Source organism: Miscanthus floridulus, chromosome 11, assembly GCF_019320115.1.
Source record: "Miscanthus floridulus cultivar M001 chromosome 11, ASM1932011v1, whole genome shotgun sequence".
Classification (NCBI taxonomy): Eukaryota; Viridiplantae; Streptophyta; class Magnoliopsida; order Poales; family Poaceae; genus Miscanthus; species Miscanthus floridulus.
In genome coordinates this window covers 96684773-96711831 of record NC_089590.1, presented here as the reverse complement: position 1 = coordinate 96711831, position 27059 = coordinate 96684773, and the positions used below count along the sequence as shown (strand labels likewise).

The 27059-nt window shown below is 45.9% G+C and overlaps 3 protein-coding genes and 1 pseudogene across 5 annotated transcripts; 2 read left to right on the top strand and 2 right to left on the bottom strand.

Moving 5' to 3' along the window:
- The first annotated feature begins 3498 nt into the window (after positions 1 to 3498).
- LOC136492746 (uncharacterized) lies at positions 3499 to 8915 on the top strand. Of its 3 annotated transcripts, none has more exons than XM_066488752.1 (9): positions 3499 to 3888; positions 4284 to 4726; positions 5169 to 5268; positions 5755 to 5820; positions 5953 to 6079; positions 7224 to 7312; positions 7967 to 8028; positions 8170 to 8266; positions 8375 to 8915. In XM_066488752.1, the coding sequence occupies exons 2-9, from the start codon at positions 4380 to 4382 to the stop codon at positions 8426 to 8428; spliced, it is 942 nt and encodes a 313-aa protein (XP_066344849.1). In that variant the 5' UTR covers positions 3499 to 3888; positions 4284 to 4379; the 3' UTR covers positions 8429 to 8915. The 3 variants fall into 3 exon arrangements, with proteins under 3 accessions (XP_066344849.1, XP_066344850.1, XP_066344848.1); XM_066488753.1 differs by having other exon boundaries at positions 3499 to 3947; positions 5758 to 5820; XM_066488751.1 differs by having other exon boundaries at positions 3499 to 3947.
- A 475-nt stretch (positions 8916 to 9390) lies between these two features.
- LOC136494087 (uncharacterized protein At2g24330-like) lies at positions 9391 to 12068 on the bottom strand. The gene is made up of 5 exons (XM_066490231.1): positions 11582 to 12068; positions 11030 to 11174; positions 10581 to 10690; positions 10101 to 10506; positions 9391 to 9996 (listed from the first exon to the last, which is right to left on the bottom strand). The coding sequence occupies exons 1-5, from the start codon at positions 11858 to 11860 to the stop codon at positions 9722 to 9724; spliced, it is 1215 nt and encodes a 404-aa protein (XP_066346328.1). The 5' UTR covers positions 11861 to 12068; the 3' UTR covers positions 9391 to 9721.
- Positions 12069 to 19613: 7545 nt separating this feature from the next.
- LOC136494085 (protein WHAT'S THIS FACTOR 1 homolog, chloroplastic-like) lies at positions 19614 to 23022 on the top strand (annotated as a pseudogene).
- An 884-nt stretch (positions 23023 to 23906) lies between these two features.
- On the bottom strand, positions 23907 to 26405 carry LOC136494083 (peroxisome biogenesis protein 22-like). The gene is made up of 8 exons (XM_066490227.1): positions 26055 to 26405; positions 25782 to 25949; positions 25648 to 25695; positions 25252 to 25308; positions 25061 to 25162; positions 24902 to 24967; positions 24367 to 24468; positions 23907 to 24280 (listed from the first exon to the last, which is right to left on the bottom strand). The coding sequence occupies exons 1-8, from the start codon at positions 26163 to 26165 to the stop codon at positions 24182 to 24184; spliced, it is 753 nt and encodes a 250-aa protein (XP_066346324.1). The 5' UTR covers positions 26166 to 26405; the 3' UTR covers positions 23907 to 24181.
- Between the last annotated feature and the right edge of the window lie 654 nt (positions 26406 to 27059).

Here is a 27059-nt window from a genome sequence, read left to right as displayed (position 1 = left end):
TGCAATATTAATATATAATAAATTATGACATGCAGAAATGACGCTTGTTTGATAACAATGATTGCCTGGTGTAGCTAGCGTCTAATGATTAACTAAAACTAGGTAACGTACCATATGTTTCAATTTTAGTTCAACTTGATCCGTATGTTTCATCTTTATTAGGCTTCCACTAACAAATCGTACACCAAAACAAAAGGGACGATATAATAGACTCAAGTTCAGGTCCATCTTCATCTGTAGTAGGTGTAGCCTTGGTCGTTATTTTTTGAAGTTGCTATTGGCCTACGATCCATGAATCTTCACTTTACCCGGACCGGTGTTCTTTTAACTTAAAAATATAAATATTGTATTGGTAAGTGCTTTTGCCTTTTATGTGTTGGAGCAGCAAGGATTCCTGCGGAAAGTATGCTGGTACTCCCCCCTCCATCCTAAAGATGATGCAATTCTAAAACAATACTCCATCATTTCCATTTTATCTGGCGTAAGTTAGAATGATACAATCTCCTAGATTATATTTTAACTATTTATTTACTTTATATTATATTATTTATGTTTATAAACTTATAATAATTGGATAGTATAATTTTTTACAAATCTAATCATATAAAGTTTGTATTATAATAGTTAAAAATTATTAGCCTAATTATTGGTCAAAGATTTTAAAGTTTGAATCTTTATATACGTGTGCACCAGATAAAATATAACAAAGGTAGTAGCGTGTTAAGTATATTAAGTCTGGTTAAATTTATCTAAAAATTACTAATATTATTTTACTAATATATTTAGTTAAATTTTAGACACTTTAACTGAGAATGCACCTAAAATTATATTCCTTTTGAAATGGCGGTAGTACTTATGCAAACTACTTCTCCATAATATCTAGGTGAGATACAATCGAGGCATTTCATCTCATCTTAGAAATTAGAATGGTTCCAATAACATACATAGGATATATAACTAACACATTTCTACTGCTCACCCTGTCCAAACAAACATGCAATTCTAAATAACGCCTTGTTAAATAATGTCAAATTTGACTAAAATTACATAAAAAATAATAATATTTATCATACTAAATATGTACCATTAGCGTTCTGTTCGTTTGAACTTATCAGCCTGCCTTATCAACCATAGTACGGTGTTTTTCTCTAAAAAAAACAATATCAACCATAAAAATCATGAGCCGATAAGCTCATAGATTTGTCATGAAACATACTATAATATTCTTATTTTTTTTGCCTAATCTATAATAACTTATTGGTGATATAAATGTTAATATTTTATCTATATATTCAACCAAGAATGTATCTAAAATTGTATTTTTTTGTTGGACGGATAAAGTAACTACTAAAGGTTCACTCCTCAGAAACTCTTTTCCAGGTAGCTGAACTATGGCTCACCCAAACACCGACACGAGTTCACGCAGACGTAGCTCGTCTATCTATCCTATTATGCTGCTAGGAGATTTGGAAATACCAGAATGAGGTCGTCTTCAGACATCTACCGCCGAACATCGAACGCTGATCGCGGCCTGCAAAGAGTCTGCGAACTCCTGGGCCTGTAGAATTCCGTGACGAAATGCTTCCCTAGCAATCAAGTGGAGAAACATCTTTGATATGTAATTACGCCTAACTATTTCTTGCTTGCTGTAATCCTATTTGAACTTTTGGGGCTTTGCCCCATCCACCCGCCCAGTGCCGGCCCTACGGGTAGGGCACGAGATGCGACGGCCGAGGGCCCAAGCGGAGGAAGAGTCTGAGCTCAGGTATACAAACTCTTAGGTCTTATAATTCATTAGGCATTAGTAAACTAATGAGAAGAGAGACATAGAACTGTCAGACGGTCCAAAAAGACAACATCGGCATTTCTTTCCTAGTTTTCTTTCCCACGGCCCTCGAGTAGAGAGGAGGCGATGAGTCACGCTACACACAGCACATTCTGATCGTGAGTTCGCGACGTGCGCCTTACACACGTGGAGCTGATGAGCCGTGCCGCCGCGAAGAGCTAGACTACCGGAGACACGGACACGACGCACGAGGACAATGACCAGGCAGGGCTCCACGACGACGACATCTTGATTCTTGGCTTCTTACGAATTGCGATCACCGATCAGTTGTTTGCCCAAGTTATTTTTTCCCTTTATATTTTTAATCCAAATTAATTATTTATATAGTATTCCATACTTCTAGTACTTTGTACCAATATAGTCATATTTTTCTTCTAATTTAGGTGTTAGAATTTTAGAATGTTACCTAAGAAATATTTGTCATAGGTGAGAAAAGAAAAAGAATATATTGTTTTTTTAATCTACATTGTTCCTCGATAATTATCATACATCTGCAAATATATTACTTAATCTACATTATTTCTCGATAATTATCAGACATGTTAAATTAAAAATATGTTATTGAATTTGCTTTCGTTTTACAAGTAAAATTAGTGTCTATATATTATAAGGTTTTATACATGGTCAAGAGAAGCCGTTGCGACGAGATCATCAGCCTGTTGGCTTGTTGGTTTCAGCCAGCCCAAACCAGCCAGCCAACAGTATTTTCCTCTCACAATAAACCAGCACCAGCCAGCTCAAACCAGCCCAAAAACTCACCAACGAACGTGCCGTATGAGAGCACCCTTAAAATTTAGGACCGGCACTGCACCCGCCGGCTACGCCAGAATCTGTGAAATGAAATCAGGGGATTCGCTGTGATACCCCCGTTGTTTACCTAAAAAAGAAACTCTTTTCCAAACATCAAATCCACTTCTAGGTATATTTCACCTGGTTAAATATTTTGTTCTTTATTAATTGAAAGGAGCATAAAAACCATTGAAAATAGATTTTTGACCGTGTAGTTCTGTCTTGGTTACCAGGGGAATTTTAGCTGTCCTTTCCAGGCTTCACCGCTTCAGCTGCGGCGCCCACCACGAGCGTGTAGCCGGTGGCCCGCTGCCGCTGCCAAGGACATCAAGAGTCCAGTTTCACTGTCCCCGCGCACCTGTTTCTCCTCCAGGAGCCAAGACACCGACAGCTGGGACGGCCAACAGCCACCTCATCCTGGTCCCACCTGTACGTGACCCATCCAGAAAGCCTCCCCACGTGAGAGCAGAGCAGGGTCGCCAGCCATCCAATCCCTGCGGTTACTGTTTGCCAGTTCGTGATTCCATGCCACGAACGACAGCCAGATTCGAGATTTGCCTTGGGCCCACGCACCGAGGCGGCCCATCCCGCCAGGTTCTACTCTAGCCCCCCGGCCCGCTGCCGTCCGTCCGATCCGCCCCCTCCGCCGGCATCCCCGCCGTCCGCGCGTCGACGGCCGGGATGCGCGCATCGCCCGCCCGGCGCGTTTCGTAGGCCGACACTGCGGCTTTGCCCGCCAAAATGCCAAAATGGCAGGCCCGCGTAATTTGCCCTCGACGCCGAGGGCGGTTCCGCTCCGCCGCCCCCGTATTTTATAAAAACAAAGGCATGGGCGTGATGAAGCCTAGCGGTAGGGTGTTTTTTAAGAACAAAAACTCCGAACCAAAGCCCGACGCGACTATTTTTTTTTGGTTTGCCGGTGGTGTTGTTAGAATTTATAGAAGCGGTGGTGTTGTTAGAATTTATAGAAGAGAAGAGAATAAAAGAGAGATCAAACGGGCCGTGGAAAAAAGAGGGTTTCATTCGCGTGCGCCGAGCTGATCTATTTAGCACGCGACGCGACGGGAGCATCTCGCCGCTCGATTCGGGCCTCCCCGTGAATTCGCCCCCAGCGAGCCGAGCGAGTGAGAATTCGAATTGGAAATTGGACTCGCGGCGGGCTGGAATTCTTGCCGCCTCCCCGTGGAGGGTGAGAGGCGGTGGCGGTGGTTGCGGGCGGCGCGCGAGGAGCGTCGACGGCCTCGCGCCATTGGGTACGAAGCCGGCAGGGTCTGAGCGGTGGGCGGCCGCTGGCTGGAGGCAGCTCAGGCAGGTGAGTTGGCCCGGATTCCGTTCCGCGGGTGTGCGTGTTCGTACTTCGTGGTGGGGGATTTGGACGGCTTCGTTGCGGTGGTTGCTTCGGTGCGTGGGGGCGGCTGGCCGGCTGGGGTCTCCCCGGTCGCCGCCCACTCACCCAGGGGCCTCGATCGGATCCTCCTCGGGAGTGGGAAAATGCGAGGCTCCTGCAGGAACCCAGCGTGCCGCGGGCACGGCTCCCGAGGCGGGAGGTTTCCCCGGTGCTCGTGCAGAGGATTCGGGGGAGCTTCCCAGCTGCTGACGGGCTTGTGTCGCTCGGCCGTTTGATTGCTTTTGGGTTCGATTTGTGCAGGTTGATCCAGGTTTCAGCGCCTCGGGTTCGTGTTGGATTTGCGGGGGAGTGTTTATGGGCGGCTAGATCGGTGATTCCTCAGCTGCTCTCGGTGTGATGGCAGCTGACTCCAGCATGGGGTTTCACCAGGGGATCACCGCCTCGCTGTACAACCATCACATGCTTTCGTTCCAGTCCAACAGCGACGTCGGCATCAGCGGCGGCGACGCCACCGGTGGCATGGTCATGGCCCCGGCGAGTGTGAGTGGCGACAGTAGCAACGCCGGGCTGTTCCTCTCCCCAAACACAGGGGTCATCGGCAACGCGTCGGGGGTTGCCCCGGCAAGGACCTCGTCGGGGGATGCGTTCCGTGGCACCTGGACGCCCAAGTATAAGTACGTCACTGCTCCTCCTTCGGATTGGAGTGACCGTGAGGTAGCCATACTGAAGGAAGGGCTTGTGAGGTTAATTCATTCCCCATATTGCTTCCTGAATTTCTTTTGCCTGTACTGCACTGTACTTTTCTGTTGTGTTGCTCATGTGGAACTCGGTTTGCTTTCTTTTCGCACCTTTAATGTGTTCCAAGGTTGTGGAGCATCAATTATAAAGTCTAAAGCAATGATTATGCAACCGGGCCTTTACTTAGTCGGTTTTGAGTAAAATTGAACTTTCTCTGTTGTTCTTGTGTCGCTATTCAGGTTACTGTGGAACGGCACTTGGTTTCTCCATGAGCACTTCTTCATAGCCACACTCTAGTGCTTTATGACCTTGTTTTTTGCATCACCAATCAGGAGAGAAAACTCTAGCGTATTAGTTGTTGACAAGTGCTGCTATCTGCTTCACAAATTTGATCTGAGAAACTATTTGTTTCCTATCCACTTCTAATTCCTCCATCGGCATTGGCAGGTATGCTCGTGAACCTAATATCATGAGGTACATTAAGATAGCAGCTATGCTTCCTAACAGGACCATCAGGGATGTTGCGCTGCGATGCTGGTGGGCTACAGTTAAGTCACTTCTTTCATATGATATTTCTTCCTCGTGCTTGTTTGATTCCAATGTTTATTCTGGCCTTATTCTGCACTCCATTTGTGAACAGATTCTTAGTTTTGCCAAAAAAAAAAAAAAACAGATGTGCAACTTTTGAACACCCTTCTGGCCTTCCCTCTTTTCCTTCTCTTTGCTATTTCGAGGGGTGCATTAGCTTTTCATTAGTTTATTTGCTAATCTGACATCATATATTGTACCTAAAATCTGGCTTGGAAGTAGGGAACCTGTATATTGCTTTTGAAGTTATATACACTTATACTTGGTGATCAATTACCAAGTGTAGATAGAGTATGGCATATAATGATGGCTTTCTTGGCTAGAAGTTTACGCTATGCTCATGACGTTTGCAATCTTGTTTTGCCAACACGTTTCTTTTATTACCTGCATTAGTACAAGAAGCATATGTAGGCCACTATGGTCTGCTGACTTATTTTGATTATAGCAGGGTAAAGAGAGAAGGAAGAAACCTGATGGATTCTATACAGGGAAAAAAACGAGAGACATGAAGGTAGCTTTGAATTTATGTGTAGATCATTTAAATCACTTTCTTGTTATTGGCGAAGCTTCTCACTTGCCTAGTATTTTCTTCATTTCTTTTCTTGATGTCAATCATGTTATTTCTGACAAAGTTTCTCTACAGCCAATCCAGGACAAAATGGTTGCATCTGTCCCAATAGCTAATTTTCATATGACACCTATAACCAATGTAACCCCTTTTTCGATATCAATGCAACATCCAAATCAACAAAGTCAAGTTCACAAAGAAGGTTAGCCTCCATCCGTCTCTTGTTTTTTCCCCTTTTGTTCATAATATCATCTTTACTTCATCTAACAAACAGTCTCAAGGTCTCATTTTCTATTTGGTAAAAGAAGGTCTCTAAGTAATCTCATTAGACTGAGTGGGGCAAAATGTTAGAAATCAGCTGGTTGATCATTATTCTTTGTAGTTTCTTTATATATAGTGACATAGACCTGTTTTACGTGTCAGCTTAGCAATAAGTTTTCCACTGGCTGACCTATTTGTCTAATCATACTCTTACTATGATTTAAGTAGAAGTTGATGGTTTCCATTTCCCAAGATTATGCAACATACTTCATTTGCTTGTAGTATATTCTTACTATGATGGAAACAAATCCTACTCTGCATTCCCATGTTCCCGATAACGCAAAATTCAGATTATGGGTCCCCTATCCCTAAGCATATATATCTTAATCCCTAGAAGCTGTTATAGTTAAAATACACTGGCAGGTGGGAATAGTTTGCTTTACTGTTATTTCATGGCGACAAGCTTATAATGCCATTGAATATGCCACAACTGGATGAGCAAGTGAATTGCTGCTTTAAAGATCAATTTGTTGGGCTGAACTATAGCTATGAAAGGTCACTTGCATATACGGCAAAGAACCTGCTACCATGTCTACACTATCCAGATTCCTTTTGCTATTGCCCTTCAGTGTAATATTTAAGGAAGATGACACAGTAAGAAATTTTGGCATGTAGGTTTTATTTTAAAATTTCCATCAAGATTCATATATATTCATTCTGAGGAACTCCTATGATAGTACTCCATTCCAAATTGTAAGTCATCCTGGCTTTTCTAGACACATACCTTTTATTATGTATCTAGACATAATATATTTCTAGGCGCGTAGCAAAAACTATGTAATTAGAAAAGCCAGAACGACTTACAATTTGGAATGGAGTAATAAAAAGTGGACTTTCCTTTTGTAACTGCATCCGTGTATCCATTGTTGGTCTTGTTTCTTCCATCAAAGTCCTATTTCTTAATTCTGCAGAAGTATGATAATAGTAATGTAAAAGAAATCTTTCCTTGTGTTGTGTGCCTGCATACATATATCTGACGTTGATCTTACTTCTACTAATACTCATGTGGTTGCATTCTGACGCAGCTCCTGTTGTCGATAGTGCAACCCAGCGTCTCCTGGAGGAAAATAATCAGTTACTTAACGAGATTTCTGCAAATATTGAAACATTCAAGGTCTGTATTTATTTATACTTGTCATGTCTATGGTTTGCACTTGCCCTTTTTGTACTCTCGAGTGTCAGCCACAAGGTACATGGTGCCTGCAAATTATTCGTATTTAACTATGGTTGTTACTTGTTAGTCATACAACTAACTTGCCTATTGAAATTGCATCACTATTTCGTTCATGATTCCACCAGAAATGGATATTATCCTCTTACTGCTATAGTTGTTATTAGTTTGATCCGGGATGAAACTGAATGGAAAAATTTATAGAACTAATCAACAAAGAGTAGATGCCCTGCTTATTTAATTCTTGCATGACCTGAAATATAAGCTATAAAAGTGCCTTTGGCTTCGTTTTGCACTGCCTGTGTACAACCATAAACACATAAAAGTCCATTATTTTGAGGTTTCATTTAACATTTCAGGGGACTGTGATTCAGTCTTATTCTTTGAATGTTTGGGTTCGACATTTGTTTCATGAGGAATATTTATATATGACGATATCATGTGAAATAAACCCGTCAGTCATCATATAACTTGTTGGAACATGTCGCTCTTGTTTGCTTGATGAAGGATAAAAGTAGCTTTCTTGGGTTTTAGAAAACGTGATAAGTTTGGGAATCCAATTGACCATAACTGTTTTCATTCCTGATTTTCTTGCAGACAGTGGAGAACACAGATCTTTTTCTCCGCACGAGTAACAACATCAAAACAATTTTAAGCAGGTACAGCGTTGTGATCATGCACAACATAGAGTTTTTGAAACCTTCTCCCCAGAACCTTCTGCATTAGATTACAGAATTAACATAGGCTGAGATCTGACACTACTGATGTTACTTTTGCTTGTATTCTTTACTATGTTTCAGAATGAGTGAAACACCTGGTATCATGGGTCAGATGCCTCCATTGCCTTTATCCATAAATGAAGACCATATAAATTCGCTTATTCAACTCAACAGACTGGTAAGAACAGACAACCTGTTAGCAAACAGGAGAGATGGATGATATTTCCACGTGACGTTAACAGCGGGCCCTTGATTATGTCTAAGCAACATTATCTTATTCTGAAAGGTTGCATCATATGGTACGGCAAGCATTTCTCATCATACCAAGCAAGTGCCATGAAGCTAGTCTACCATACCCAGGGGAAAAAATGAGAGGACCAGATGGCCGGACCTCCTGCAATTCTGTAAACGTGCTGTTGAGGAAGGCTTACATGTTGTACTGACCAAGCGCCAGGGACAATCACTGCTTTCCAGATAATGTTTTTGCAGTGATCTGATTATTTCCAACCCGTCTGCCTGCCACCAATTGTTGAAGCATTTGGAAGAAGTCTGCAGCTGAGGTGCGAGAGCTGCAAGCTATTTGCTGCTGTTTCTGTTTGCATTATCCGGCATATAGACCAGAGTATCAGACACTTGATCCTGGACTCCACAAGTGACTGTAAATATCGGACGGCTGGAGGTGTTCCATGTTTTGTTTCTCTGATTGCTCATGAATGTATTTCTTCTTTTCTTTTCTTTTTCTGTCCCCGGACAGGGTTGCATTGCTCCCAATATGTAACAATGTACAATAACCACTGTCCTAGACTGCTAGGCGTAGAGCGACTCCATTTTCTGACTAATTGGACACTGGAACCCAAACATGTGTTGTCCAGATGTTCTACATTCTTTCTTTCACCACTTCAGAAGCATTGGATTAGCACTCAACATTGACAGTTGACACCAGCAATTTACTCCCTTTGTTTCAAATCGTAAGCCGTTTTAACTGTCTAAAAACTCTCTAGTTTTGACCTAGTTTATTCAAAAACAGAGAAAAAAAACTACAACAACATCATACTAGGTTTGTTTCATTTATTTGATATTGTAGATGTTAATACATGTTTCTTGAAACTTAGTTAAAGTTATATAGTTTGACTTGTAAAGCTAAAAACGACTGGAGTTAATATATGGCAAATATTAATTTCAACAGAAGCACAAAAAACAGAACATTAGACGTAATGTCAGCAACACATTCAAAGCTTCAGCAAGCCCCAACACAAATAACAGAGGAACAAAGCAGCAGTTTTGTGAGTTGATGCATCATGCTTCGATGAACGTAGAACTTGGTCATAATAAAAATGAAAACGATGTCGAAAGCCTTTCAAAGACTATATATACACTCAATAAACAAAGAACAATACATCCCATCACCGTTCAGGCCCATTTGTCGCGACAAGATGCCAGCAAATGGGCGTTGTCCTGGTACCCTAGGGACGAAGCCACAATGAGACCACCAAGTGCTACCAGTTGGTAGACAACAATCATGCAGGAAGCATGGTACTACATATACTACATGGTAGGTACAAAAATTCAGACACCACGACTCAAATCCAAAACAATACTTAACAAAAACGTAATATACAGGAAATGTCAGAGTTCAATTGGCAGGTTGGTCACTGCTCGCCTTGTCCCCAGATTCTTCTGCAGAGAGTTCTTCAACGGTTGGTAGGCTGCTTGCAACAGGACTTACAGCACCTGAGGTTGCAAGGCTTGCACCACCTTGGCCAATGATTCCACCAGATTGAGAATCCGGACTCTCCTTGCCAGAATTAGGTACCAATTCATGGTCCTCGTGTTGCCGGGATCCATTGAGGGCATTACAGTGAGGACAGTAGTATGTGACGAAGGCAAAGTCCTCTTTCCTCGCAAGACCTGGACAAATGAAACTGGTTAATTACGTTAAAAAAAATGAAACTAGTTAACAGAGAACTTGTAGATGATATAGTTGACATAATAAACTGTTCTTTGTCACCTACCATTATGCATATGGCAGTTACCACAAATTAGAGCGTAGCACTGTGTTGGATCCTCTCCTACAAGCAGAGCTGCTACTCGTGCAAGCCATCCCCCATCATTATCAGCTGGACCTCTAAAGTGCTCAACATTCCTCTGATTAGGAGTGCTGGCGCCTTCTTCACTACCATCATACACATTTGAGCTGTCAAATGGCTCAAGGGACTGGGCCCTTCCAGCACCATTGCTTAAGTGTCCTTTTCTTTGCCTAAGTCCAGTTTGTCCAAGATTATTATCATTACTTTTACCCAGTGCTGCATCCCTGCTTGATTCATCTCCCAAAAAGACTCTCAATCCAGAATCAGCGCCCAACTTGGATGCCAAAACTGTTGCCGCTGCAGCCTTTGCAGCTGGGTCAAGATCATATCTCTGGTTCACCAACATGACAAGTCAGTTGCATGTAAAAAAGAAAAATGAACAATAAAACAGGGCTGTAAATGAACCTGTATAAGTTGCTGAGTAGTGTAGTAATTTGTTCTCTCCTTCAATTCATCAATCTTGGCTTGCCTTTCAGTTCGAAGCTTTTCAAGAGTTTGTTGGTCTCTGTTATCAACTGGAGATAGGATAGTGTGTTACTAATAAGACATGAAGGATTATCTATAATAGCTGAAGCAATTTATATGGTCACACCTTCATGCTAAAGGGACACATTTTGGAACTTTGGCTTTTTCATACAGCAATTTCTTCAGGATACAAATAAAATAAACTTGGCAGGAAATTTGTTCTGCTCACTGATCAAATAAAATGCATTAGGAAACTAATGGGAAACATGCGCACATTTGTACTGCCTTGCATTTGTGCACCTTCAGTCAACATAATGTGTAGCTAGAGCCTAACGATGTGTGTGCATGTGCAATACAGAATGTGCATACCAAGACGTCAGTATACTTACGCATTTTCGCGAGGCTTGTAATGGCCGAGTAGATGAGAGCAGCTAGAGCAGGAACAAGGAACATGGGCAGCACCCTGACTGCCCTCATCTGCCAGCTGATGTCCGGCGATCTCGTAGTCATGATGGCATATCCAACTGCAACAATCTGTCACAAAAAGGGAATAACACGAAACCATCTCAAAACACAATTTTGTCCTGATCCAAGGCCCTAAATCCAAAGTGGCACTTATGAGGTGATCCCAACACGATTCCATTCAGTATTGGTACAAATTCTACTAGCTAAACTGACGTAATGCATCTCGTCTGATGCGAGATGACAACAGATGCTCAATTGTAACAACGGATATTGCGGACTACCATAATACGATGGCCCGGCAGGCGGGTCATCCTGACCAAACGATTCCTGATTCCACAATTCAAACCGGATTCATCGCCCTACGAGAAAGGAATTCCCATCCTCTATCGCGCAGGAACAGGAATACAGCAAACTGAACAGAAGCGTTTGCTATGTTATGTATAATCGGGTAATCTAGCAGGCACGAGTCGAATCACCTCGAGCGCGGCGGCGAGGGCGAGGACGTTGTGTGCGGACTGGCGGGAGGCGCGGGCCCGGCGGCGGAGGCGCGCCCGCACGGCCTCCTCCTCCTTGGACAGCGCCTGCAGCAGCTTCTCGACGTCCTCGCGGCCGCCGAAGATGCCCTTCCACACCCGCGACACGAGCCCCCGCTGCCTCCGCTTCTGCGTCGCCGGCGTCTCCGGCGGCATGGGCGACCGCGGGGACGCCGCCGCCGCGGCGGCGGCGGCGGCGGCAGGCGCGTCGCCTTCGGCCATGCGCGGCGCGACGACCGGAAGGATCTGGCCTGATCGGATCAGACGGGCCGACGCCCGGTGGGATGGGAAGGCGGTTTCCTTCGCGCGCTCCTCGATGGGGTTGGGTAATTGGGTTACGCGGCCAAGGAATGGAATGGAGGATTGCTTCGTGGAGGGAGGCGCGCTTCTGGGGAAAGGCGGAGAGGCGAGGCCGGAAAGGAGAGGGAAGGAAAGCTGGGAAAGGCGTCGGTCGCGTCGGGAGGGTCGGCGTTACGTGTCAATTTTTTTTAATATACCATATATACTCCCTATAGAAATACAGTTCTAACTCAGTATTTATGTTAGGTTTACTATATAAAAATAATATGGAGTAGTAGCTTTTAATTTCTCGAAAATTGTGAATCACATTTTTTTGTTATTTAAGGGAGTGGAGTATGATTTTTTAACCGGACTGCGCAGGACCGTGTTGTAGTTGATCGGACAGGTGCACATGGCCCACTGGATTAGTGTAGTGCCCCCTTTGGTAGCTTGGGATTTATATCGTGGACTTGGTCTACGTAAGACAGGGGCCTTCGGCCCAAGGTCCCTGACTGATTCCTCTGAACCGGAGCACGCCAATAGACTCCGTGATATCTTCAAATGCAATCGGCTAAGATAGGGCGGCGAGCATGCACGACTGAAACAGATCAACAGGCGATCAACGGACCGAATCCGTCCAATAATTAATATCTGTCTTCAAAAATGGCATGAACACAGCTCAATTTTGTCTGTGAGCATTTGATAGACAATAGACTCCGTGTGTAAATCCTCAATGCCATCTAAAGTCCTCCCTCATCTCCATTTAATCCGTGTGATCACCTGTTCTAGGACGGTAGAGTTGCATGATGCACCTAAATTTCCCTTCTTTCTTGAACGAGTTTAGCATCAATATCCATTCGTTAACCAAGATATTCATCGCGCTGAAAAACCGCCAACACTCAGGCACGTGTATCATATACTCTTTTAACCACAAACTCTTCTCGGAGTCAACAAGAAGCCACATGTTTGTGTAACAGCTACAACGGCCCCCTACGCTTTGCACTAGGCACAGGGAGCCACTGTGAGCCGCTAGAGTGATATCCCAGCTCTCATCCTCGTCAGGGTACCCAACTGGCGGACCATCGATCATTGCCTTCCACTCATCGCTCTCTATGTCAAAAGAGGCTACTCGGTTCCAGCCAGGTGGTGGTCCTGGACGCCGCCCAAGGACAGGGGCTCCAACGTCCAAGAAGTGGAGAACACCACCGGCGGCTGCTGTGCATTCAGCCGACAATCGACGAGTAAGGATCGGGGGCTCTTGCCTTTGCCTCCAAGTGCAAGCGGTTTCCATGGCAATGCCATCTCCGTCGTCGCCAAGAGTGGCAACCTGGCATATTTGGATGACACCAGCGTCGTACCCCAACCGCGCGTCACGGAGACGGAAAACAGTCTAGTGCTCGCGGCGGGTAGGACGACTCGTCGAGTGGGCGCGGCCGCGGGCTTGCAAACACGCCCATGACGAGGGGAGCCGCGGCGGTGTGAAGTCCGTGCGCTGCGATGGAGGCCGGATCCGAGATGAGGGCACGCCATGCCTGGACATTCACCGGAGCTGGCACAGGGTCTTCACCGGCAGCCTGGCTAGCACGTCGAAGAGGCAGGGTGAACAAGACGCCGCCATTGCCTTCGTTGTTACTGACGCCATTGCCTTCGCTTGTGTTGGGATTGTCTCCTTGGTTCACCTCGATTTCTCTCTTGCAGACAGATCCAGCGTCGCATTGTGCACGAACTCCCGCCCGATGTGCTACACCTACGCCTCATCGTCATCAGTCTTAGAGCCTCTTTGGCAGGGCTATGCAGGGGCTTCAGCTCCGGCTCCTGTAGAAGCTGTGCCAAACGTCTGTTTTGAAAAGGGTTTCGCATGGGGAGTCGGTCAAGAGCCGGAGCTATTTTTTTGCCTGCGCAGGAGAAGCCTCAAAAACAAGCTTTGAGCGGCTCCTTGCTGTGGATTCACGTCGTCTAGTGCGAAGGAGCCGTTTTGCCAAACGTTTTACGGAATGGCTTCAGCATCTCCAGAGAAGCTACTCCTTCAGAGGAGCCGGAGCCATTTTCAGAGGAGTCAAAGCCCTGCCAAACAGACCCTTAAAACATACGAACTCTTAGAGCCTCTTTGGTAGGGCTCCTGCAGGGGCTTCAGCTCTGGCTCCTGCAGGGGCTTCAGCTCTGAACGCCTGTTTTAAAAAAGGCTCTGCATGGGGAGCATGTCAAGAGCCGGAGCCATTTTTTGCCTGCGCAGGAGAAGCTAAAAAACGAGCTTCGCGCGACTTCTTGCTGTGGGTTCACGTCGTCTAGTGCGATGGAGCCGTTTTGCCAAATGTTTTCCAGAACGGCTTCAGCTCCTCTAGAGGAGCTGCTCCTTCAGAGGAGAGCCGGAGCCATTTTCAGAGGAGCAGAGCCCTACCACCTAAAAGGCCCTTAGGGCCTGTTTGGGACCGCTCCGCTCTACCTTTTGTAGCTCTGCTCCTAAACTTTTCTGTCAAACGGGTCCAACTCCACCAACTCTGCTCCCCAAAAAAGATGGAGTTTTGGTCCAACTCCATGTTTTTCACGGAGCTCCCAAAGGGTACTCCACAAACCAGCGTTTTGCATGTTCTCGTGGAGTTGGAGATAATTACCCACAATTGCCACTTGTTACGCAGATACCGTTTCATTCTATTTCCTCCCGTCGCCCCCAACTGCTTCTTTCCCCTTTCGTTCCGGCAGCGCATACGGGCCAACGAATCCGGCGTTGCTGGCGGAACGCAACCGGCAACCGGTGCCCCTCCCGCTGGAGCTCGTCGGAGGTCACCGGGCCCGCGCTCCCCGCCCGTCCTGATGTGTACAGGCCCGATCTTCCGAGAGGTAGTCGGTAAGTTCGATTTGTGGAGATCTCGACGTTGGCGATCCGGCTTCAAATCAGACACGATTCGAACCCTGCAACCGTTACACCACTGCTCCGTTGGTTATCAACCAAGCACAACTTGATTGACCTCGCCAAGAAGGCTTTTCCTGCAAGCGAATCGAAGAGCACAAGCAAGAAGGTAAAACACGCAATCTGAAATTGCAAATATGAATGACGCGAATATCAATAGAGGGTTCAAGAACTCGGTTCCAAAGGACTAATCGACACAGTGGAGGAGATCAAGAACGGGGGCCCTGGATCACTGCAAAAGGATTTGTCACCACAGTTACAATGAACGATTCAGTTTCTCGATGGAAAACTAAACTCTAAACAAAACCCCCATTGTGTAGCAGCGGCGGCGGCTGTGTTTATAGTCTAAGACTCGACCTAGGGTTGGGGACGGCCAGGGGTTGGGCGCCCACAACTTGGGCTTAAGGCCCGACACGATACATGGCCAAGTTGGCCCAAATAGGTGACGCAGCACCTTGCCGTGGTCACACAGAATGATCCACGGACCTTCTGGAGCTGGGACCAGATCCAAAACGACGGCGTCGTCGTCCCCTTTCCAACGCATCCAAGAACGGCCCGTTTCGATGTCGTATGAGGAAGTTATGACCGAAACAGTGACGACGTGTCTGCTGAATCCGAGGACGACGTGGCAGCTGAGTTGGAAACGAATTGCAACTTGGGGAAGACCATGGCGTCGATGTGTCCAGCGTGGCGATGTCCTCATCATCCTCCCCTTCTTGAATTGGAGTCGTCCTCGACTCCATCTTGGCGATGTCCTCATCATCCCCTCCTTGTAAAATTGGAGTCGTCCTCGACTCCATCCCATCATCAGCGAACTCCTGCAAAAGGTTAGTGACAGCAGGCAATGCACCAGACATAAAAGGTTGACAAAACATAGTATAACATGGTGCATCAGGATTATCACATAACTCAGCAGTAGCAGGAGTTGTAGCAAGAAAAGCACCTCCTTTTAACTTAATCCCATTATTTTTAGCAATGTCTGTTGGAGGTTTATTTTTGATCTCATTAGCATGTTTAATAATATCCGAAGGAGACAAAGGCAGCAATGTAATTTTCTTGTCCTTATGTATGATAGTGTATGTATTAGTTCTACCATGGTGTAAGGCATCATTATCAAATTCCCATGGGCGACCTAACAAAATGGAACAAGCTTGCATAGGAACAACATCAAAATCAGCAGTATCATGATAAGAGCCTGTGAAAAAGCTAATGCGTGCTGATTTAGTTACCTTAGTCTTACCACTATTATTGAACCATTGAAGTTTATATGGATACGAATGTTGTCGTGTGGTCAAGCCAAGCTTGTCAACCAAATCTGAACTCACCAAGTTGTTGCAACTCCCGCTATCAATGATAGTGAGAACACGACAACCCTGCACAATGAGATACATGTGGAACAAATTGTGGCGTTGGATCTTCATCTCGTCTTCATGACCCACACGTGTACTCAACACACGCTGCACAAGAAGGCTAGGGTAGTCCGCGGCAGCAGCCACAGAGTCAATGATGATGGCCTCCTTGTCATGATCGCCCTCGATGGGATCTGCATCAATGTTAGCAGCAAGGGCTAAATCATCTTCAACATCACTAGCACTTACATATCCATCCTCGGTAGCAATGAAAGCGCGACGACTGGGGCATTCCTTCATGACATGTCCCATGCCTTTGCATCGGTGGCAAATGATTTTAGAGCTGGACGAGGAGGAGCTAGTAGAAGCACCCGGAGTGCCACCTTTCTTCAGCTGTGGAAACTGCACATTAGACAATTTACTTACCCCGGAAGAAAATGGAGGTGTAGATGGCTGTGGTGCAACAGGAAGCTTGGGCGTCTCCGGCTCGGAACGCTGCTGAAAATTCCTCCCATTGTTAGTCCTGAAAGGCTGGTGTTGTTTGCGTCCCTGTACTTCTCGTTCGGCCTTAATAGCAAGATGATACAATTGGGAAAAATTGCGCCATTCTTTGTAATCAAGTATGTTCTGTATATCATGGTTTAAACCACCAAAAAATCTAGCACTAGCATCATCATCATCTTCATTTATACCACAACGTGCTAAACCAATAATCAATTCTTGATAGTATGCTTCTACTCCTTTATCACCTTGTTTTAAAGTTTGTAGTTTCAAACGTAAATCACGTTGGTAATAAGGAGGAACAAAACGAGATTTCATACGTTGCTTTAAAACATTCCAAGTTTGAGGCACAGCAACCTATCTAGGGTTTGCGCGGCGGCGAGAAGTTACACAAGGCGGCTAGCGGGGCAAGTCGAGTAATGTGGTGGCTTCGACTTGTTGTTTGGGAACGGTGGATGGGATAGCGGCGGAAAACAAAATCACAGCAACGGGCGATTGAACTACGACCACGAACACAATCCTAAACCAGCAACAAGACTCGACCACGGACACAAACTCAACAACACGAATCTGAAACGAAATTGCAAAGGCACAAAGGGCGATAGGACAGCGGAAATTGAAATATTTTTGGGCTTTTTGTGGACTCTAGGTAATGAACAAATATGAATCTAAGGCAAACGAGATTATACCTCGCGGTAAACCTGAAATATCTGATACCAATTGATGTGTACAGGCCCGATCTTCCGAGAGGTAGTCGGTAAGTTCGATTTGTGGAGATCTCGACGTTGGCGATCCGGCTTCAAATCAGACACGATTCGAACCCTGCAACCGTTACACCACTGCTCCGTTGGTTATCAACCAAGCACAACTTGATTGACCTCGCCAAGAAGGCTTTTCCTGCAAGCGAATCGAAGAGCACAAGCAAGAAGGTAAAACACGCAATCTGAAATTGCAAATATGAATGACACGAATATCAATAGAGGGTTCAAGAACTCGGTTCCAAAGGACTAATCGACACAGTGGAGGAGATCAAGAACGGGGGCCCTGGATCACTGCAAAAGGATTTGTCACCACAGTTACAATGAACGATTCAGTTTCTCGATGGAAAACTAAACTCTAAACAAAACCCCCATTGTGTAGCAGCGGCGGCGGCTGTGTTTATAGTCTAAGACTCGACCTAGGGTTGGGGACGGCCAGGGGTTGGGCGCCCACAACTTGGGCTTAAGGCCCGACACGATACATGGCCAAGTTGGCCCAAATAGGTGACGCAGCACCTTGCCGTGGTCACACAGAATGATCCACGGACCTTCTGGAGCTGGGACCAGATCCAAAACGACGGCGTCGTCGTCCCCTTTCCAACGCATCCAAGAACGGCCCGTTTCGATGTCGTATGAGGAAGTTATGACCGAAACAGTGACGACGTGTCTGCTGAATCCGAGGACGACGTGGCAGCTGAGTTGGAAACGAATTGCAACTTGGGGAAGACCATGGCGTCGATGTGTCCAGCGTGGCGATGTCCTCATCACGTCCGCTCTGGTCCGAGCTCCTCCCGCCTCCGTGGCTGTGCCGCCCACCGCGTGACCCCCGTTCCCCGCCCCTGCGGCCCCGCGGTGGCGGCTGGATGCTGGCCCGGCGCTCGGCCTGACCTGCGCGCATGGCGGCCCCCAGCTGCGGCGGCCTCCACATCGCCATGGTGGCCTGGGTGGTGGCGGTGTCGCGGGTGGATACGGACGGCCCCCCGGAGGCGGAGGCGGACGGCCACCCGGAGGCGCAACCACCCTGGAACTCGTCAGCGCCACCCCCACCTCGCTCGACTGCCACCCACCCAGGCGCTACCCCGCATGGCCGCACCCCCGACGGCGCTAGCCCAACTGCATCCGGCATCTCAGACGGGGCATCCGCCGTGAAGGACCTGGATCTTCTTGTGGATGGGGTTTGAGCAGGGGAGGAGATTTGCAGAGGTCTAGCTCTACTGACTCGCACAGCAGGCCTTTCTCGGCTAGCCTGATGTGGCAACGCTGATTGAACGGGCTCACCCACTAGTCTTGTAGCTGTATTGCTGGATCACATGATTTGTACTGAAGAAGGTGCCGATAAGAGTACCGAATCCAAGTTTTAGAAATTGCTGGCAAAAATAATTACACAGTGGACTTCACATGGTAGAAGTGTACTTCAGAAAAATGATAGTGGCTACACAGAGTCTCATAATTTGCATTTCATTAGTGCTCAATCAGTTTCTGCATGATTTCAGTTTTTAATTTCGGTAGCAAATTTCAGTATGTAATTTTAGTTTTAAATTTCAGTTAGCATTTTCAGTTTTAATTTCATTTTTTAATCTGAATTAGTATTCAGTTTTTAATTACAGTTACTATTTATGTATGGACAATTATTTGTATCCGAAATATGAACTTTGTCAATTATCCATCAAGTGCTTTGAAATTTACATGACAAAAGTATGGAATTATTTGGCCGAAATATTTGTTTTTTACTTTTCTCCAATAAATTAAATGAGATTATAATATTTACACCATATTTGAATTGGTAAAAAAAATATTTAATTACACATGCTCTGAATACAACAGAACATACACCAAACATCGATCAGAGGCATAGTAGACCTTTCATATAGAAACCTCATGTTTCCAGAGCTGGAGCTAAACTGCGTGCCAAACAGGTTCACTTGCTCCAAAAACTCCACAGTGGAGCTGCTCTGTGGTGGAGTTGGTGGAGCAGAGCTGAAAAAGGTGGAGCAGAGTAGTCCAATACACATATATCATAGATGTCCGACTAGGTCGGCACGAGTGAATTTGGCCCGGCCCGGTGTTACGTGTGTACTTGGGCTGCAACTTGGGCACGGCATGAAGGAGTCAAGCGGTAAAGCCCATCGTCTTGTTTCTGGGCTCTCTCTGCTCTATGGTCCTCACTCTTCGGTCACAGCTCACACCTCACACGGGAGGAGCCGACGAGCAAGGCGGCTAGGGACTGGGGAGTGGAGCGGCCGCCGCACGCGGACGGCGTGGAGGCGGCGCGGCGTTGCCGCTTGCCTGCGGCCTATACGCCTGTGCCGCTCCCACTCGCTGTCGGGCTTTGCTGTCATCTCCCTCTCCAGATTCCTCCACCTTCGGCTGCCTCGCCGAATGCTTCTCCCGGCAGTCGCCGCGGCGGCGCGCGCCGCCAGCCGCTTGGTCCTGGTCCCGGTCTGGCTCTCCGCCGCCCGGTGTATATCCTCGCTAAAGGTCCCGTGGAAGCGCGACCCCGCCCTCGACGCCGCCATCGCCCGGGACCGCCGCTTCCGCCAAGCGTCCCTCCTCGTCCGCGAGGTGCTCCTCTCCCCGGGCCGCCGCCTCCTCTTCCGCTATCTCACCAAGCGCCGCGAGCGCCTCAAGCTCCCCGTCCGCGTCCCCACGTTCCTCAGGCGCTACCCCACCCTCCTCGCCGTCTCCGCTCCCCCGGAGCCCGTCGCCTCGCCCTCCCCGCACCTCCTCGCTTTCCTCGACTTCGCCTCCCGCCTCTACGAGCTGCACGCCCCGCTCCTCGCCTCCAGGCTTGCCAAGCTCATCATGATCTCCTCCACGCGTGCTCTGCCCGTCACCAAGATAGCCGCCGCCAAGCGCGACTTCGGCATCCCCGACGACTTCCTCGTCTCGCTGGTCCCGAGGTACCCCGGCCTCTTCCGCCTCGTCGGTGACCCCGGGCCTGACGCGTCCGGGAACGCGTTCCTCGAGTTGGTTGCTTGGGACGATAGACTGGCCAAGTCGGTGATCGAAGTTCAGGCTGACAAGGAGGCCGATGTCGTCGGAATTAGGCCGAGGCCAAACTTCACTGTTAAATTGCCGAAGGGGTTCTACCTCAAGGAGAAAATGAGGGAGTGGGCGAGGGATTGGCTTGAGTTGCCATATATCTCATCTTATGTAGATGCATCCGGGCTGCATCCGGCATCTCCGGAGGCTGAGAAGCGAACCATTGGCGTTTTACATGAGGTGTTGTCCCTGACAGTACAGGGAAGGATGGCGGTGCCAATTATTGGGAAATTCTGTGCTGAGTATAGGCTGCCCAATGAATTTGCTAATGCATTCACAAGGCACCCAGGCATCTTCTATGTATCACTTAAGGGTGGCATCAAGACAGCAGTATTGAGGGAAGCTATGATCAGAACGGGGTGCTTGTGGATAGAGACCCAATGCTTGAGCTGAAGGAGAGATTTGTGGCAATCATGGAAGAGGGGCATAAGCAGTATTTAGAGGACTTGAATAGGAAGAGAGAGGCACTGCAGAAATACAGGGAGGATGCAGGTTGCAAGGATGCAAAAGCAGAGATTGAGGATCAGCTTGAGGAGGAATGGCACAGTGAGGATTCAGAAGGAGATGATGACACAGATGATGCTTATGTGCAGTAGGAGGCAATGGAAGGCAGTGTTGTTAATGGCTCTTCTGCTCTTGTAATTCCATTTGTCCCTGGTCAGTGTTGCCTGGAGAACTGGCAGAGGAAATGGATTGGAATTTAACATGCTCTTAAGGACTGGTGAGATCTTTTGACTTCAAACTTGGAACATTTTCTTGTCAGCAATCTTCATGGAAGCCTTTGTTGTTGTTGTTAGTTAGCTCACTGGGGCTGTGGAGTATACAACTGGCTTTTGTGTTGCGACCTTTTCCATCTATTCGGATCCAAAGATTATTTTCAAGTTGATCAGTGCAAGTCTATTCCTTTTTATGGGATTTTGTTTAAAATGTCGCATCATGTCATGCCCACTACACATCATTAACACAGATACCACATATATTCCATGAAGTAATCTTTTTTATATACACTCAAGAGTTCTGTGCTCAATAAATCCATATTGACACAATTCAATTTCCTTCATAACAACCTACCCAAATTTTCAGCTGTGCCTCATTTCTTTGAAGGATCCAAATATCATTAGATGAGCTATGTACCTCTGTCCAGAACTTTTTTCCCTCACAGCCACTGTAAGTCATTTGGTATATTTGATTTCCCAAAGCCAGAATATCAATTGGTGTTTAGCCAAAGGTAAGACTTCCAGGATATGGATGGTCATTGTGCTAGACAGGAACAGTCTTGAGAGGTTTTTTAGTGGGGTCACTCATTTGAGAAAACAATTTTGTATTAAATGTTCCATTTGGTTTTGTGTACATGATGAACAACGTACCGATCACCTGGAAAGTTGAAGGTTTACACCTGCCACCTTTAGCTTGAACTTATCAGCCCGGCTTATCAGCCATGGTACATTGTTTTTTTCTCACAACAAATCAGCAAACAGTACTTTTCAGCCTGGCTTTTCAGCGAAGCGAACAGGGCAAAGTTTGATTCTTGCTGAGCACTTGGAGAATAAGTTGAATTGAAAGAAAATAAATGTAACCTTCAGTGGTTATACCTAGAACTTAAGCTATATAAAAAGATTTTGTTCTTTCAAAGCATTTGGAATCTACTTAGAGAGCAATGCATTGATTGAAGGCTAGCTTGCTTGTCCTTAAGGGATTTTGTGCTTTCTGAGTTTTATGCTGTCTGCCATACGGGTCTTCCAAACTCTGGATCTAAGTTTATTTTCAACCCACTGTTATTTCCATGTTCTCTTACTCTGTTTTTTGCCGTACATATTTTTACTCGTGACCTTGTCTCTGTTGTGCTTCTGTGTGTGCAGACATGGAACAATTTGACTTTGTACAACTCCATACCCTGTTTGGAAGTGTTCGCTTCAGCTAAAGCTGCTGCAGCTGCATCCTCTCTCCGCAGATCATTGTAGCAGCAGCAGCGCCGCCGAGGGATTAGCTGTGGCAGCTACAAGGAGGCGGTGAACTTGAGTGTGCGTGGCGGCAAAAAAGGACACCTAACCCAGGTCGCCAAATCATTGCCAAGATGGTTCTCTGCTCTATCTATTATTATAATTACTGTACATGCTATGATGGAACCATAAGATGTTCATGGAGCAACTCAGTTCAGTTGTACTGTTTGACTCAAGAAATGTAACAAGTTCTGTGACACTGACACAAGGTGATCCTGTTCCTGTTGGTGTCTTGGCGTCCAATGCAGTTGCAGTGCAGATGCCTCATGCAAGGCTGTGTTCTCTTGGGACTCAATGAAGGTGAAGTGCTTCCTCACCAGATCCGATCCATTCCAATTATCTGGAAATCTATAAATACGGCAGGGGCGGATCCAGCATAGTAGCTCTACATGTGTACACCTAATGGGTCAGTGCGAAAAATAAAAGTTAGGACATGTTTGGATGATTTAACTTTAGAAAACTGTGGTATCAATAAACTATTCGTTTTATAGACCTACAACATGCAAAATTGTGCTTGAGAGACTACAGAGTTTGTTGTATCCAAACACCAAATAGCTTCTAAAAACCAAAGTATTTTACAGACCACAGTGTTTAACTGTTTATCCAATAATAATAAAACACTTTGCACCTAAACGAGGCCTTAGCGGGTATGATACAAAACGGAAGAGAAAGTAATGGACCAGCCATGTATGCCAACGGGGAGCATCAGGCCTACGGATATGGATATATGAGCAGCCTAGCTCGTGGGAAATAATCAGCCATTTTTCTTTATTTTCCAATCTTTCTTTATATTTCCCTTGTAATCTTTGTGGTTACTTTATTATGTTTAATTCTTTCATCAATTTTGTGTAACAACGGCATCTTTCTTTTCATTATCTAACTCAACAATTTTGTTGTATACATTCAACGTTTTTAAAAATTATTTAGTCAATAAAAAGATGTTTGCAAAAAAAAAAAAAAATCTAGTTTAATACTGTAGTACTCACCTCGTTCCTACAAGTTCCTACAAGCTCCAATACCGTGACATCCTGTATAGTGAAAGCGTGAAATTTTACCAGTGATTTCCGGATTGGGAAATCTTATGGTCATGTGTAGCACCTGTTTGCCGAGTACCATACTCATCCCCTGTTTTAACTATCTTTTTCAGCTTAAGTCATGTTTTAACTATCTTTTTTCAGCTTAAGTTAGGTGGAAAGGAAGAGGACTAGACATCTTTTTTCAACTTATAAGCTACGTGGAAAGCAAGACGGCTAGACATACCTATAGGAGTAGCTTCGATATTTAGGTATTTAGAGCCGGTTTGGCAGGGCTCTTCCCCGGCTCTGGCTCCCCGGAGAAGCCCTGCCAAACATTTTTCTGGAGAAGGGCCAAATCCGTTTTGGAGTTTTGGAGGAGCAACAAATTGTGGCTTCTCCGAAACGGCTCTAGCTCCTTCAAAGGAGCCCCTCAGGAGGAGCTGTGCCAAACACCCCCTTATATTTTTCCATGTAATTTTACTAGAAATAATAAATAAATAAATAAGAATGTTTTTTATCAACTTATTGTCTATGCTTAATATACAATCTTGCATGATCACAAGTTAACTCCTATAAGAGTACTGTGGCTGTTTCGTCCATGCCTTGGCTGGGGGCGTGGCAACTCACAACTGTGCTGCTAAATCAGCACATCTGTTTGGAGTACAGAAGCCCTTTCTTTGCGCCCCGCCTTCAAGAGAAGAACTGCTCAAGACTTGGAGAATTGAATATGTTGCCTGCAAGCTGTTCTCCTTCCACCGTGGAAATAAATAGTTGGCATCGAATGAACCGCTGATAATAGACGGGGGGAAATGTTAACATATGTATATCAAAAGAAACCCCTGCTCCAGAAATAAATAAGATACAAGATAACATACAGATAGTTGAGAAACTATGTCAAGGTTCGTGTCTATGTGAAAATCTGACTCCAACTGTCGAACAAATGAAGTTCGACCAACTTCAGTGCCGCAAAAGAGCACCTGAAAAGCATATACATTGTTTTCACTAGAAGTCAAATGAAGGTGACAGAAACAGATAGAGTAAAACACTACCAAACAATCTAAGCATTACCAGATACCAGTCGATAAGGAGAAACACATATGGCCTAACTATGGGCAAGGGGAACTATTCTTTCATCCGTCAAACATAATTGAATATTCTGTACGATGAGTAGAACTGATATGCTGAGTGCCACTAGAACTTTCAATGTCCATGTACATTTTTTTTAAAAAAAAGGTGCAAGTACCAACTATCAGCCGTTTTATTATATATATGATATTTATATGCTATATATCCTATGTGCAATAGACATAATAATCAGGACTCCAGGGGGAAGTATCGTTCAAGTTTTATGATGAGCAATAAGGTAAATGAACTATGATGAATCAACACTCTTTAGTTTGAACTTGTCACCTTCTCTTTCATCAGGCCACCAGTTCTGAAAAGTCCAGAGGCCTCCAGGGCCATGAGAGCGTTCTCCTACAGTTTCCATTAGTCACTTCGAATTACAGAACCATTCATATAACATATAAAACTGCAAATAAATGTAAGGGTGAACTAAGAAATTAATACCTCGCTCTTGTCATCAAGTACAGTCTCCATCAGGTAGAGATCACAATATCTGGATATTTCCAGTAGTAACTCTACCACGGAGGGTCTAACTGTAGCGTGTTCCTGCATCAAAGATGGATAGCAGAAGGTTTAGCTTTGGTGATAGGCGACTATGCAAGAGATACAAACTTGAAGAGCATTGCTAGTCACACCTGAAGCTCCTCAGGAGTTTTCTCCTCAAAAACAACACCGAGAAGTTGGCACGTAACCTGCACAAGCAATTTTTATGAGATTCGGTGAATTCTGTGATACGACAAACAGAGTTTATTAATCCAAAGCAGTGCCATGATTTAGGAAGGTCGTGTCAAATTAGATCACTGCAGTGTTCAACTGCTAATTTCTTCAGCCTCTTAAGACAAATCCCTTAAAATGTTTCATTACTAACACGGTTATCTGAAAACAAACCTATCAGCATTATTGAATGGAAAATTTATTCCAAAGGTGCATTGTCTTCCTTTTTAAACTAGGAATAGCCCTGAAGAACACCAAGTTGCACGCACATTCGCTCTTCTGAAAGACAAACTTAGGTGCGATGGAAGAAGCCACACCTTTCTGCACCCTCTCAGTCGCTTCACCACAATTTCCCGTGTTACTACCTGTCAAGCACAAACTTGTCGTTACAAATTTAACCGGCCGCAGCAATCAACAATACCAGGAATCATCATTCCATTCCATAGCCTACCTTGCCTGAGTCACCGATAGGCTCGGCCGCAGCAGGCACAGTCGCAGCAGGAGCCGCTGCAGGGGTAGGTGGGGGCCGCTTGGGAGCAGGCCTGCGGGGTCGCAGGAACTTCCACGCGAACACGACGGCGATGGCGAACCCCGCGACAGCGCCGAGCGATCCAGCTCCCTGGGAAACAAAGCGGAGCCACACGGACGCACCCCCGACAGGGTCAGTAGCTAGGGTTAGGGGCCGCGCGAAGGGGCGAGCCACGGGGACCAACTTTGCTTTTACCTTGTAGCTGAAGAGCAGCGCGACGATGTCGGTGACGCGGCGATTGAGGGCGCGGGCGACGCGCCGCACCAGCCAGACCTTTTCCTGCTCGGTGGCAGCGAGGCCCGGCATTGCGAGGGCGCTGGAGAGAGAGAGAGACGGGCGGGCTCCGCGTTTGATCTCCCTCGTGCGGTCAGGGCGGTGGAGGGAGGGTGGGGGAGGCGCTGATTGCCTTGCCGGATTGCGAGGCCGCGGTGGCCGGTGGAGGAGACCGGGAAAGGCACGCACGGGCACGGAGGCGCCGGCCGCGGCCCGCGGGAGAAAACGGGGAAGAAGGGCAAAGGAGAGGGGCGCGCGCGGTGACGGAGAGCATCAGAGCAGGGGACAGCACCGGTGCTTATCTTGTTGACCGGGGAAGAAGTCATCCAAGACTCCCGTTTTTTTCCTTTTCCTTTTTTTTACGTAATTTTTCTTTTCCTATACTTGATTTAGGTTCTGTGGGTACACTCAGAATTCATGGCTCGTTACCAAACTATGGTCGTGTTTAGTTCGGCCGAAGTTCGGCCGAAGTTGGCGCCGCTGAATTTCCTGTAGCATGCAGCTGTAGCATTTCGTTTGTATTTGGTAATAATTGTTCAATCGTTGACTAATTAGGCTCAAAACGTTCGTCTCGCAAAGTACAACCAAACTGTGCAATTAGTTTTTGATTTCGTCAACATTTAATACTCCATGCATGTACCATAAGTTTGATATGATCTTCTTTTTGTATAATACCAAATTTTGGATTTTAGGTGAACTGCCTATATAGTACTTCCTCCGATCAGAGAATAGTACAATTCTAATACAAGTACCAAGTTAAAGTATCTCGAGGTTGACTAAATAGTCATGACATTAAATAAGTATTATTATATTTTTCATGAGACATAATATACTTAGGTCTGGTTTAGTTTTCAAAAATTTCCACCCCAAACGATCCCATCGAATCTTGCGGCACATGTATGGAGTATTAAATATAGACGAAAAAAA

Excerpts from the sequence above, each read along its gene's own strand:
- LOC136492746 (XM_066488752.1), top strand. The coding sequence starts at position 4,380 with ATGGCAGCTGACTCCAGCATGGGGTTTCACCAGGGGATCACCGCCTCG. Across the intron at positions 5,821-5,952 it reads AAAAAACGAGAGACATGAAG|CCAATCCAGGACAAAATGGT; the intron begins GTAGCTTTGAAT and ends GTTTCTCTACAG. Across the intron at positions 6,080-7,223 it reads AAGTCAAGTTCACAAAGAAG|CTCCTGTTGTCGATAGTGCA; the intron begins GTTAGCCTCCAT and ends ATTCTGACGCAG.
- LOC136494087 (XM_066490231.1), bottom strand. The coding sequence starts at position 11,860 with ATGGCCGAAGGCGACGCGCCTGCCGCCGCCGCCGCCGCCGCGGCGGCG. Across the intron at positions 11,175-11,581 it reads CCCTCGCCGCCGCGCTCGAG|ATTGTTGCAGTTGGATATGC; the intron begins GTGATTCGACTC and ends TTTTTGTGACAG. Across the intron at positions 10,507-10,580 it reads CTACTCAGCAACTTATACAG|AGATATGATCTTGACCCAGC; the intron begins GTTCATTTACAG and ends TTGGTGAACCAG.
- LOC136494083 (XM_066490227.1), bottom strand. The coding sequence starts at position 26,165 with ATGCCGGGCCTCGCTGCCACCGAGCAGGAAAAGGTCTGGCTGGTGCGG. Across the intron at positions 25,309-25,647 it reads GACTGAGAGGGTGCAGAAAG|GTTACGTGCCAACTTCTCGG; the intron begins GTGTGGCTTCTT and ends TTGCTTGTGCAG. Across the intron at positions 25,163-25,251 it reads AAACTCCTGAGGAGCTTCAG|GAACACGCTACAGTTAGACC; the intron begins GTGTGACTAGCA and ends TCTTTGATGCAG.